The 13,501-nt window shown below is 37.0% G+C and overlaps 2 protein-coding genes across 4 annotated transcripts; one reads left to right on the top strand and one right to left on the bottom strand.

Moving 5' to 3' along the window:
* Positions 1-64: 64 nt before the first annotated feature.
* LOC306837897 (splicing factor U2AF 65 kDa subunit-like) lies at positions 65-7,646 on the bottom strand. 2 transcript variants are annotated; one of them, XM_079365756.1, is made up of 11 exons: positions 7,477-7,646; positions 6,079-6,253; positions 5,885-5,988; positions 5,409-5,560; positions 5,207-5,323; positions 4,803-4,941; positions 4,388-4,467; positions 2,638-2,787; positions 2,463-2,549; positions 1,916-2,158; positions 65-1,758 (listed from the first exon to the last, which is right to left on the bottom strand). In XM_079365756.1, exons 1-11 carry the CDS (start codon positions 7,523-7,525, stop codon positions 1,627-1,629), a joined length of 1,428 nt encoding a protein of 475 aa, XP_079221882.1. In that variant the 5' UTR covers positions 7,526-7,646; the 3' UTR covers positions 65-1,626. The 2 variants fall into 2 exon arrangements, with proteins under 2 accessions (XP_079221882.1, XP_079221883.1); XM_079365757.1 differs by having other exon boundaries at positions 2,638-2,760.
* A 441-nt stretch (positions 7,647-8,087) lies between these two features.
* On the top strand, positions 8,088-13,281 carry dhrs7ca (dehydrogenase/reductase (SDR family) member 7Ca). Of its 2 annotated transcripts, none has more exons than XM_079366932.1 (7): positions 8,088-8,445; positions 10,059-10,236; positions 10,334-10,446; positions 10,524-10,734; positions 11,029-11,121; positions 12,310-12,465; positions 12,696-13,281. In XM_079366932.1, the coding sequence occupies exons 2-7, from the start codon at positions 10,074-10,076 to the stop codon at positions 12,899-12,901; spliced, it is 942 nt and encodes a 313-aa protein (XP_079223058.1). In that variant the 5' UTR covers positions 8,088-8,445; positions 10,059-10,073; the 3' UTR covers positions 12,902-13,281. The 2 variants fall into 2 exon arrangements, with proteins under 2 accessions (XP_079223058.1, XP_079223059.1); XM_079366933.1 differs by lacking the exon at positions 8,088-8,445 and adding an exon at positions 9,239-9,760.
* Positions 13,282-13,501: the final 220 nt, after the last annotated feature.

The raw sequence follows: 13,501 nt of genomic DNA, 5'->3' as shown, positions 1-13,501 counted from the left end.
ATTGACTTTCTTCACTTTAAAAATGTGATTCAATACAAAAGAAAAAAACTAAAAAGGTCTGATGGTGGATGCAAGCTTTTATTTGAGGCGATGGCAATGGCAAGGTTTAAGCAATCTAAAAAAGTTATTTTTATTTTTGGCCATCCAGAAAAAAGTTGGAATACAGTGTCAGATTTTTTTTTCTTATTTTGTGTCCATTGCTTGAATGCAGTACTACATATATGATACTGGAATAAGATCATGCTAAAGCTAACACGTTGCAGGCTATAAAGTTGGCATATAAGTAAAAGACATTTACAGTTTATTATAGCCACATCAACTAGTCCTAGAACAACTAGTATCAGAGAAATGTCAAACCAGAAAATTATTTTGTTCTTTGGCATACAAAAATTATATTTGGTTATTCTCAAAAAGTGGCATTTGTTTTTGTTATCAATGAATTTCTATATTTAACTATATTTCTTGTAATGTTTGTTTTTCTTAAATCTTTAACTTCCCCTGCTTTAATGAAAGACAACTTAACATTTAGCTAGCTAGCTAACAAACTGCAATATTGGATATGCTAGTGATCCTAAGCTAGCCACTTTGTGAAGTAATTACATTGAGTATTAAATTATTCATAGCATATCAGGTTTCATCCTTTTGTCAAATATCCTTTTGTAGCATGGCCATCACCACATTTGTACATATTTCATTATTTTTTGTAAAAGTATGCTGATTCCTAGATGCTAGTTTTTAGTAGCTGACTTGAACACTGCTGATCAGAGAGAGATTTACAGTACAATAGTCATAACATGTAGGGGGGGGTTTCAGATATAAAAAGGGGATTTTAACTGGTTTAGCAGTATTGGTTTAAGCGCTGTATGTGTTCATAAACATTTATATATTAAATGTGCACAATGTAGATTTGGTAGAGAAATGTGAAAGTTGGAGATGCTTACAGATTATGTTGTATATGTTAATAACTCTATACACAAACTGTCCTCAGATGGATATTTGGTCCTTGTAAAACTGAAGATAAAATGCTATGCGAAAAGTTATGGTGAGGGGCTAACAGTGCAACTGTAACTCTCCTGGCTTTTTAGCTTCAAACAGTGTTCAAGAGACCCATGTTTTCCTTTGAATAAAGTTTGTGTATTTAGAACAGAAAATCTAGAATAGAATTGTTTCACTTCTCCAACTTTCAAACTTTCACTATCAAATCTATATAGTGTACCTTTAACTTACATAGGGAAATCTTTTTTTGTAAAAAAATAAATACATAAATAACCTTTTTTTCTCTCAGAGAAATCAAAGTTTGTGCTCAGAAGAGAGAATCTAAACATTTGACTGTTTTTCTCACACAGTGCATTCACAGAGAAACAGCTATTCTGTGTTATTGTCAGGCAGTATTACTTCATGTTTAAGTAAGATACATGTCACATTCATTTTACAACAAATGTCATTAATACTAAAGTTCAGTAATTCAGTACAAGTATACTGTGTGAGTGTTAGGCTGAAGCTGATAGTTGGATATTCAGAACTGAAGCACACTGCGGTCAGATTTGTAAAGTAGATGTAGATTTCATTGAAGTCTTTTTTAAACCTCTCAGGACATGTTTACGATCCGATCACACTGGTCTGTGCTTAAAACTCATGCCTGTGGTACATGTCAGGGTCGTAGTATTTGGTGACCACAACTCTGTTAGCAAATTTTCGGCCAGTGAGGGCCTGCATGGCTTTCTGACAGTCTGCAGCAGAAACGTACTCCACGAAGATCTGGAAAAAAGATCAGGTCAGACAAGTCTTTAAAATTATGAAGCACAGAGAGGGCTTGATTTGCTACGGTTTATTTTCTTCAAATGTAAGTTAAGTTGTCCTCACACACAAACTTAAATTCGAACATGCAAGTACAAGACAGATAGATGATCCTCACCTTCCCACAGCCAGGGACTTCCACACCATCGACAGGTCGCGGGATCTCGATGGAGCGGACACTGCCATACTTGCAACACTCCTCTTTGATGTCTTCTAGGATCTCCTCGTAGTCCTCATCATCCACCAGCTCCTCAGGCATCACCATATTGAGGAGGCACAGCACCTCCGTAGGCATGCCCGAGTTCTGCAGCCTCTGGAGGCCAGGGACCTGCAGTGTCACTGGCGTCTCTATGATGGAGGTCTGCAGAGTCACACACATCAGCTAAGACTGACAGGACTAAGATCCACCCTCACAGCCTGTTCATCATTCCAGATGTATTTGGCTTTTACCTATATTTAGTTGCATTGTTCATATTTTAATAGTGTTGTCTATATCGGGAGGTATATGCTTGTGCATGTTTTTTTTTTCAAACTTAATGAAGAATTAATTTCTGTTTTGCTTGTATATTTTTTTTTTTTCTTTTGAGTGTTCTTTATCAGAATTCTGTTAAAAACCTGGATGTTATTTTCAGAGGAAGTTACAGATGAAAAGCATTGGTACTCACAGGATTGGCATTTTTAGCTCCCACACTCGCTCTTTGGACAATCAGCTTTTTGTCTCCAAGTTGCATCCCGTTGAGCCCAGCAACTGCCTGAGAAAATAAACACAAAAACTAACTTATAACACATTAAGACTACACATCTCAAAACCTCACACAAATAAATTAACATAACGTGAACCTGATCTGTGGCACAGACATCCACGTATTCACAGAAGGCGTAGCCTTTGGACAGAGACGTTGCACTGTCCTTCACCAGATTGAACGCTTTGAGAGGCCCGAACGACATCAAGAGCTCCTTCACCTGCAGAGAGCAGTCGGACACAAACACCTTGGAGGGATAATAACAATAAACACAGTGAACAGGTTTTTAAACTACAGACTGATTGTAAATGTCACAACATTTCTATAAATAACATGAACGTGTGTCAATCAAACAGGATTTTAAGATGTTTCTATGCTGAATCATGATATTAGGAAAAGAAGAGAAAGCCGAGTGAAGTTTCAAGAAAGACATAAAGGAACAGATTCTACTGATGTGGACCTAAGCTATAAGAAAATCACTTTTTAGACACAGATATACCACAGCCAGAAAATTAACAAAAATTGAAATATTCTCTTTTGACAAAGGTAGCAGTATAATAACAAGGACATTATCTGAGTTTGTTAACTTATCATAAAAAAAATAACTAAACCATGAGTTTCTTACCCTTATATTACAGCTGAATGAACCACCACCACCACCATCAACAACAACACAACAACCACACCCTGATTTCTTTATGATCAGGCCTAAAGCCAGAAATCCCCAAGGACCCTTAACGCGCTCCAAAGCATAATGGGAAAAAGAGCAGCCAGAGGAGGCAGCGGGCTGTGGGAGTGTATCCCTGTTAGGACAGGATCAGGTCTTACTTGCCTTGTGTTACATGTTGGCATGGCAGCAGTAGATGAGAACTACTGAACAAACTATGAGCGCAGACTTAACGATCTTACGGCCCCTAGCTGGGGACAAAGTGGGGGAACAAAAATGAAAGATCTGTGAGTATCAATGCAGCACCAGAGACTGCAAGAATTCAAAATAGTGATAAAAAATACGTCAGTGAATGATAAATATTTAATAAATGTGATACACATCAGTTGTCAGGTGCTCTGTGAAGTTATGAATGGAACAGAATGACAGTTTTGATTGATTCAGTGTTTAACAGAGAATATAAACAGACCTGCTGTCTTGACAGCAGAGATAGATGTGGACCTGACTGTTAAATAAGATTGATTCTTCCTTTTAAGTCTGACACTCAGTAGAGATGCTGTTTATTAGGAAATATTCAATCTGACTTTTTTTATTCTTCAAGAAAAAAATCCATTTTTATATCTTCTTTGGGCGAGACAGTGAGTCAGCCACTTTCCCTCTATCTTTTCTAAAACCACGTATAGAGGGGAAACAGGGCACTAAGAATTATCTACATGCTTTTATTTAGCATGTGATGTAAATATTCTGAACTTTTCTTACCTTTCTTTAATCAGAATGCTGAACATAAGAAAAGTATGAGTAACAAAAGAGTTCTTTAAATATTCATGTATGATTAACAACATGAGATGATTATATTTTTCCTTAAAGTCTAATCACATAGAAGTTGTCAACTGTAAATGATTAAAAACAGCTAAAAGACAAAAAGAAAACATAATGAGCATAAACTTGTTTTATTCTGCATAGTGGTCATTATTTTGTTTTTGTTTTTTGTGGTTTATGTTTCTAAGAAAGTTGAAGTTCTTTTTGAAATTCTTCTTCTTGTCTTTTTAGCACACATTACTGTAATTATTACTGTCTACATCAAGTAAATAAAGAAATGTCAGAAACAGATTTTGTGTATGTTTAAAATGTAAGAAAGACGGGTGGGGATCACCTGTTGAATGAGTTTTCAGGTAAATACCTGGTCATCGTTGAGATAGTTTGGCAGACCTCCGATGAACAGTTTGTGAGGAGAATCAGGGACGACAGTGGAGACCACTCCTACACACAGTAACAAATATTTTCAGATTTTAAAGGACAAAACGTGCAGAGCTGAGCACACAACTGTTTATCCCCTTATCGTAAATTATTGACGATCATTTTTGAAAAATATTTTGTACACAGACGTTTATTTGTAAAATGATTACTGGAATATTTAACTCCTGTTAAGTTTGCTTTCCATTAACATTATTGTTGTAACTTGAATTCATGTTTGCTCTCGCTGTCAGGAGGCCTTTAGATTAACGGAGATGATTAACGGAGTTACATTTTTTAATTAACGGTGCCCACGCTGGGAAATTTGACACTACTTTGTCAAACAGGTGTCAGATATTCACCTGGGACATGGAAGGCTGGTTGCTCTGAGATTCCAGGTAAAGGTCGGTAGTCATGAGGTCGTCTGATCTTTAGCGACTGACCCTGAAAAATGATTCCATCGAAGGCCATCGCCTGCGTCGTCTCATCTACAGAACGAAACTGAAGAGACCAAATTATCTACTGCAGAGCGTCCACATAAAAACACTACGCAAACTTATCAAAATAATCATTCCACTTGTGAAATAACTGGAAAGTAGAAAAAGAGGACACGACTCTACAGCTGGGCTGGACAATCTTGAGCGTGACATGAACGGTCTCATTTTACTCTCAGACAGAACAAGTAAGAATACAAACTCCCTTTGAGAAAATGTTTCCTCATGTTTCAGCATGTGTATTTGTAACACAAATTATATTGTGCACAAACCTCAAGGAAAGCAAAGTTTTTGTCCTGGTTGATCTGCACAGCGAGTACAGGGTTACTGGGAGCCTGTGAGAGTCCGGCTAGTCTCATCTGAGCGTTGAAGAACTCAGCCATGGATTCCTGAGTTGGAATTAGACAGATTATTGGAAACTCTGAAGCATCAAAAGATAAATTAAAAAAATATATCAGAAAAACATTGCTCTACCTCTGTCACACCAAAGGGAATATTTCCAACATAGAGACGTCGGGCCTGTCTAGTCATCTGACTGCCAACGATGGGAACCTGTGTGGGGGCTGCAGACACACCGGTGGTGGTAGATGTGGCCAGAAGAGCGATTGTTGGAATTTGACCGGCCGCTACGAAGAGACACAAATGAGAATCTAAATCTCAATCAGGGAAACTTTTGATAAAGCACAGTACGGAGCGATCACACCGGTCAAATGAACTGGACTTTAGGAGTGAAGTGTTAGGCACAGTACAGATTAACGGAGTGATCGTGCCCTTACACTCCTGTACGCATGCCACAAACTGACTGTACCAAGACTGTATCTGTTTAGCAGTGTGACACTCCTGTATCTGCAAACCAGACTGACTGTAACACTCCTGTTACATTATGCACACTTGAGTGTGTTGCACTGGAATTACTTTCATACTCCTGTAGCAGTGACTCATGCCGGTACCTTGCATAGCTTTATATTGCAACGGTGTGATGTGTTCAAAGCCAGGAGGAGGAACGTCCCAGTATTTGCATGTTCTTTTCTTCCTTGTTCTCCTGGGAGAGTGACTGAACACAGAGAGACGACATAATAAAGGTCTTAATAAAGGTCAGGCAGTATATTTTCAAACTGAAAGCCTGCTCTGACACCCTACAGACCTGTGCTTCTTGTGGTCCCTGGAGGAACTCCGGCGGTCCCGGCTCTTGCGTTCTCGGCTGCGGCTCCTCTTCTCCCGACTATGGCTCCCTCGCTCTTTGCTCCAGCTGCGATGTTTGTCTCCTCGGCCTGGAGATCCACTGCGGCTCCTCTTTTTATGTCGTTCTCTTTCTCTCTCTGTGTGGGCAGCAGGAAGCCATTGTTACCACAAACCAAACAAGATAGGGACTTTTTTTTCTTTAAAAAATATACTTATTACTTATACTTATAAAATATATTTCATTTTTAATTTTTTTCATAATTTTACAGAATTATTTCTCAACAATCGATAAAGTTTTATAAAAAAATTATTATTATTATTTATCACATAAAAACAAAATAAACCAGTATTGCATTGGATAACTTGGAAAGGGAATGTTTTCACTTGAAAAACGTATAATGTTTTATAAACTGTATTAGTTTCAGATCATTTGGGATTTTGCACCACTTGATTTATTGGTGACCTGGCCCGCATTAGCCAAGTCCCCCTTGTGAAAGAGATCTTGATCTCAATGGGTTGATTACCTGGTTAAATAAAAGTTAAAAAATAATTTAAAAAAAATTGACATGGTTATTGACATGATTGTAAACTATTTTGGCTGCATGAATAATGACAGAAAAATGTTTATGAGAGCGGGTGATGATGTCAAATATTAATGTAATTTATAAAATCTATCAATGTCATAGCATGAAGATTTAAATATTTTGTATCAACTGATCTATAATTTCATGCAGCTACTTGTGTTTTTTTATTACATTTTGTGTTTTTTTTATTATTCTTTATATTAGTTTTTTTTTTAAATTCTATTTTACATATAGGTAATTGCTTACCATATTTTATTTCATGTAAGTGCTTGTTATTTTAACCTTGTTTTTCTTTTCTTTCGCACCAATACACCAAGACAAATTCCTTCTACATGAAAATGTACTTGGCAATAAAAACCTTTTCTAATTGACGAAGAGTTGAAAAGCACATTTGAATAGTTCAAATGGTCACATGAAGTCATGTGTGTCTATGTGTATATCTCTAATAAGTGGAAAACAATATTGAAGGTATTTGTAGGGGATTTGTCATCCTGCTGTATAACGCAGGACGATGACAGGTGAGTTCACCTGAGGTGAGTTCTCAGGTAAACACAGCTGGTTAACCTCTGTATGAAGCCTTTAACAGGACGAGATCAATGCTGCATGGAGCTCAATGCTTACGTGACAAAAGGGCAACAAGCAGGGCCATTTATTAGAAACTTAAGAGGCTGTCAGGACGGGATCTTCATTCATAAAATACTTGAGGAGCTAACGTTACGCACTATGCTAGCTTGAAGATCACAGAGAGAAACACACAGACAGCTCGTGATACTCACCCTGACGGTTTTCACTCAGCTGTTTCTCAAACTCTTCAAAATCAGACATAGTAATGGTTTCTGTGACGCTCAAGAATTTATTGGTCTGTCTGTTTCTTGATCAAACCGATCAGCTCGCTGTGTCAGTGCAGCAAATACCTCTGAAATCTGTCATTGAGCACATAATCAAAACAAACTACGTCCGGTTAAATTTCAAAATAAAACTACAGTGTATCACGTTTTTTGTTTGTTTGGGAAACTGGTAAGATGGTGGCAAAGCTTCGAAATTATTAGCCTATGAATTAGGAAAAAAAGGAAGTAGACAGCACCTCATGCAACATTTAAAAACATCTCTGTCTTTCTCCTCTTGCAGATGGATGGTATTGTGTTTGGCACTGTTACCTCAGTCTTTTAGTTCTTGTACGACTGTACTGAATGAAAAACACAAAAACCCAGAAACAACAAGCTCTTACTGGCATCAAAGATGTGTCGTGGCTGAGAGTATTTGGGTGAAAACATATTACTGACTATGGACTAGACTCAATTTTTTGTGAAAACAAAAAACATGATTCGAAGAAAAAGATGATTAGATGAAGAAGAAGAAGAAGAAGAAAATGAACACCAAAAAAGAAGTAGAACAACAAGAACTTGTTCATGACTTTCATGACATTAATTCATGTCTATGAAAAAGCTTGCTTTTATTCTTAAACGTTAATGTGTGGGCCTGATTGTTATTCATAGTATGGTACAGTTCGACATTAATGTGGCCACTGTAGAAGTTTGCAGCCCACCGCGATCATGACATGACATGTGGACAACATACATGGAGAATAACACACTCAGCTGTGCTGCTATTAAAAGAGCTCAAATCCCAAAGTATTTCTGTGTCAGGGGGCATCTGTCATGTTGGAGGAGCTCTGAGAGTGAGCTGCTGAGGCTGCAGTTCCTCAAAGGACAGAAACCCAGAGTCCAGAACACCTTCAAACTACAGTAAGTTTTTCTGATTTCCATTTGGTGAAACATGGAGATCAGTTAGAGTTCTGTCTGAATGAGTTGACAGGAGACACAGTCAGATAACTTTAAATGACTCGTCTCTGTATCTGATTCTGAACAGCTACAGCAGAAAATACGTTATTATGTTCCTCTTCGGTGTTTGATTGAGTTTATGAATGTCTTGGCGTTAAGGTTGAATACTATGGCGTGTTCTCATTACTCTGAACTTTTGTGACAGATACATAATCTATTTCTAGAGCAGTTTATATTTAGAAGTTGTTCCTTGACAAACAGCCAGTGCCTATGTGGTAAACCTAAACCAACAACTCAAAAGAGCCTGAATGACAATTTACAGTGCCACGTTAAAATGTTAAAACTGGTCTTATTGAGTTTGTCACCGAATTTAGAAACCTATAGGGAGATATTTTCCCCATGTAATCATTTGTTCTAGTCTCCTGAAGGTTGTTCTGCTCTTCTTTGTGGTCATTTTGCACAACATTGCTGTTGTGTATCCTTGTGGGTATGTGTTTTTTGTGGTTGTTTTGGATTGATTTATTTTTTGGGTTGTTATATTCCTCAAAGTAGTTTTTTCTTTATCATTTGAATTGAATTGAATTGAATCTGTTCTTTGGTTGTTCTGTCTCTTTGTGTTGGTATTTGAACGTCATTGTGGTTGTGCTACTTTTAGGCTCTCTGCATATCTTTGATGTCATGCTGTTCCTCTTCATGGTTTTTTGCCCAGTGTTCTTCTTCATAGATTTTTATTACGTTGAGATTCATTTTGAAACTCGAGCTAGGATTAGGGACCAGATTTGATGCCGCAGTTCACCTGATAGTTCACCTGTGTGTACAGTTATATCTCCATTTAGGAGATGTTTTCCCTTCATTATTCATGCCAGACAGGGTTTCTGAACCTGTCTTTGCTAAATGGGTTTCTTATTTTAACATTATCACAATGACAAGATATCAGGTTTAAACAAACATGTTTGCTTTAAACTAATAAATCCAATTAGGTAGCATATTCAAATAAGTGTGTTAACCCCTTCATTTATTTTGATATGAGGTGATTTCATGTGAGGATGTGATTTCACCTCATGAACTATTCTCTCTGTCCCTATAATGGTGTTTAAATAAATATATAATTTCTCATCGAGAGACATCCCTGATGTGATGTTAATCACCTTTATTTCAGTGCTGATGTAAGAAGATGGTTAAACTGTCCTCTCTATTTTTATTTCAGAGATTAGCTAGATTTTAAATGGTTGTAGAGGGTGAGATGGAGTCCAATGTTACAGAGCCGGAGAGCTTCTGGGTATGAAATGTTCCTTACTTATTACGACGTCATCACATCCCATCTGCATCATCAGAAATAATATTTCATTTTGAAAGTATGTTTCAATATTTGAACATGCTTCAATGACAAAAAACGTGTTAGCTAACCCCGACCCGCCATGATCACCTCAACATTGGTTAGGTAACCGTTTTTGTTGTTTAATAAATAGTTAAATATTTGGGATTTTTTGTTTTTTACAATATATAAATTGTATGAATTTTTAATAATTTCATAATTAGTGAGAGGAAAAATGTATATGTGTATGCACATTTTCCAGGACATCCTGCAGGAGATGGACCCAGCGTGGACCACCACGGTTCTGTTAGTACCATGTGTGGTCGTTCTAACAGCTGGATTTTTCTACCTGTATGGTGTGATTATGGGCCTGCTCTCCAAAACATCAGTACGCAATAAGGTGGTGGTTATCTCTGATTCTTTGTCTGGGCTTGGAAAAGGTAACATAAACATTATTGAAGAAATTATTAGTCCTCTAAAAATTTACATTTCTTCATACTTCATACGTTTGAAGTGATTTTAAACTTTGTTTTGAAGAATGTGCAGGAGTGTTTCACAGAGGGGGGGCTCGGCTGATCCTCTGTGGGAAAAGTTGGGAGAAACTTGAAGAACTGGCAGATGAATTGGCAAATGCCTCAGATCCGACTTTAGTAAGTTTAAAATAATTAAAAGTTGCATTAAATTGATTATTTATACAAAAGTACCTCCAACATTCATTCCTTCACAGACATTTCCTCCTAAACTGGTGTTGCTGGATTTTGGAGACATGGACAGCATGCCCGAGGCTATTGAGGAGATCCTTGAGTGTTATGGCTGTCTGGATATCCTCATTCTCAACAGCAGCATGAAGGTTAAAGCCCCAGCTCAGACTGTGTCTCTGCAGATGGACAAATTGCTCATGGACAACAACTACTTTGGACCAGCCACGCTCGCCAAAGGTAGATAATACAAACACATAAACCAGATTTCAGCATGTAACTGTGCCAGGTTGGTATCACTTCTTCTTTTTATCCACAGTATGTTTATATAGTGTGTTTTAGGTGCTTAGCATTTTTTGTTTGTCAAAAGTTTTTGACAATTGTGTTTCACTGTGTTAAATTTTAAACTTTTTTTTCTAGATTATTTTGTGTTTTTTGTGTTTATTTAGATAGGGCAGTGAATACAGTATTAGAAAGAGAGAGGGGATGACATGCAGGAATTTGTATCAGGTAAGTTAAAAATTTGTGTTTCAGGCGTGCTGCCGTCGATGATCTCCAGGAGAACTGGTCATCTGCTGCTGGTCAACAGCATCCAGGGGAAACTAGCTGTACCTTTTCGCACCACATGTAAGTGCAGAGTTTGAATTCATTCTTGTTCTCGAATGAAAATCAAATACATTCTGAAACGTTGTTACAATTTCTTCAGGCCTACTGATACTGTGTTTTAAATAAATAAATAATTTTTAATTTTTAGCATCTCTAATAGCATGGAAGGGTCAGTGTGGCACGGTTCTCTGACTGAAATATCTCCAAGACACCTGAAGTTTTCTCATAAATCTTACTGTACTGACCTAGTAACCAGAACATTAAGCATTTTCACATGCTGACATTTGAAGTACCTAAACACAAACAGAAGGAAGCATACTGACTTTGCTGATCATCTCACATATTTTCTAGGAAAAGGTAAAAATGTGTTAAACTTTTGAATGTGTTGCCATGAAATTTGGATTAGAAAATTTCGTTTCTCAGGAGATTATCACATGAATATGGTGATTTTTTTATTTTTATTTAGAAGCATGATCTGTTCAAAGTTACTTCAGTGTCTCAAGTAAAAATAGTTCAACATCGACATGATGTATTTGTACACAATTACTGGCGTATACATTGCCATGTTTGCCAGAGCATATTTGGTGATTTTTTAAATGGATGACTTTTACCTCTAGCATCCTCCTGAGGATGAAAATATAGGTTACAGGATCAACTGCTACACTAAAGTTTATCACGTTTTTCTTCCAAAAATGAAGAAGACCTAAAGAAGTTGACTCTTTTTTACCTTTTCTATTGAAACTCTTCTGCATCTACCAATGGATTTATAGAAGAATAGAAGGCCTTTATTATCATTACACAATTTTACAACTATATCATTTGGCTTCACCTTGAAGTGCACACAGCTAAAAAAAACCCAACAACAACAGAAGAATATTAAAAAAACCTCACACTTATACACAATCATGTAAAGACATTCATGGTCTGGGATGCTGGGTAGCCTAGCTGTTGCATAGCACACCACATTTACAGTGGCTATTGTCCTTGAAGTGGGTGGTTGGTGATTCTTTGAACCTCAACACTTGGCTACATGCCTTCCACATTCATTCACCCAAGTTTCCTACTTATCAACTATACTCTACAAAAACGGCATTCACAAACAAGAACATCTTAAAAATGGTTGAAATTTGTTGTTGACACTGAAGCTATTGGGTTTACCATAAAATGGCCACTCTTTCTCTAGCCCTAATATCTTGAGTATTGTTGCAGATGCAGCCTCTAAACATGCAGTTCAGGCATTCTTTGACTGCCTAAGAGCTGAGGTGGAGGAGTACGGCATCTCCGTGAGCACCATCAACCACACCTTCATCAGTACCTCGGCCTCTGGAAACAGTGAAACCCCTTCCGCTAAATCCATCTTGTCGTGTGAGTCAAATCATGCAAACCTACCAAACCTATCAAACTGTTGTTTGACCACAGTTCAATATTGGATGCAAACATTTTAAACTGTCTCTCTTTCTTCACTGTTTTACACAAAAGACAAACAATAAAGATTTTGTTAGGTTTGACTTTACTTCTGAATAAGTTAACTTGTAACACCACTTTAATGTACCTACTGTGTTCTTTCTCTCCTCTTCCTGACTCTCTCACTGCAGTCCTGTACACTAAAAAACCTCGAGGTGTTTCTCCAGAAGAGGCAGCGACTGAGATCATGAAGACTCTGAGTAACAAGACCAAGGAGGTGCTGATTGCTCCCTCTCTCCCAAAGGTGGCACTCTACACCAGGTCCTTCTTCCCAAATGTCTTCTTCGCTGTGATGGCTGCAGGTGTTAACCACGCTGCTGCCTCCGAGAACATGTAGATCTACAGCTATAAACTGTGATGACATAAGGAAAGTATGAAGTGACACATCAGCCATAATGTTGCTGTAAGTCTAAAGATGCAGGCTAATTAAATAAGTATGGCTAATCACAGGTTTTGTCTTGTACTGCCATCAAATCATTTTGCTTCATTTAAACTAAAATGCTTGAAAAAAAAGTCATTTAAAAATAACATTTAATCTGCAGGTATGAACTTCATGTGTTGGCATTTAAAGAAATCCTCATATATTTAGTGATATGTTGATTTTCCATAGTTCCTTCATCAGAATAAAGTGTTTTTTATTTTATTTTACAAATAAGCGTTTATAAAGTGATTATCAGAGAAGAATGAAAAGTAAAATAAAGACTATATTGTGTTTTTTCTTTCTCTTTGGTGACTTTATTTCATTATAATTTACAAATAAAAGTAGCTAAATCTTTGTCAATTAAAAAAAAAGTCTCAGTTTTCATTTACTTATACCACACCTGCTCAAAGAATAATTTCCAAATACAACAAGCAAATTGAACTCGGATTAAAGAGACTAATTTTTTAAAGCAAATAACTTAACAACTACTTTCTTTCTTCAGGCTATGATTTCAAT

This window comes from Symphodus melops (genome assembly GCF_947650265.1).
Source record: "Symphodus melops genome assembly, chromosome: 17".
NCBI classification, from domain to species: Eukaryota; Metazoa; Chordata; class Actinopteri; order Labriformes; family Labridae; genus Symphodus; species Symphodus melops.
The sequence above is the reverse complement of the archived record's forward strand: the minus strand, read 5'-3'. Positions and strand labels throughout refer to the sequence as shown.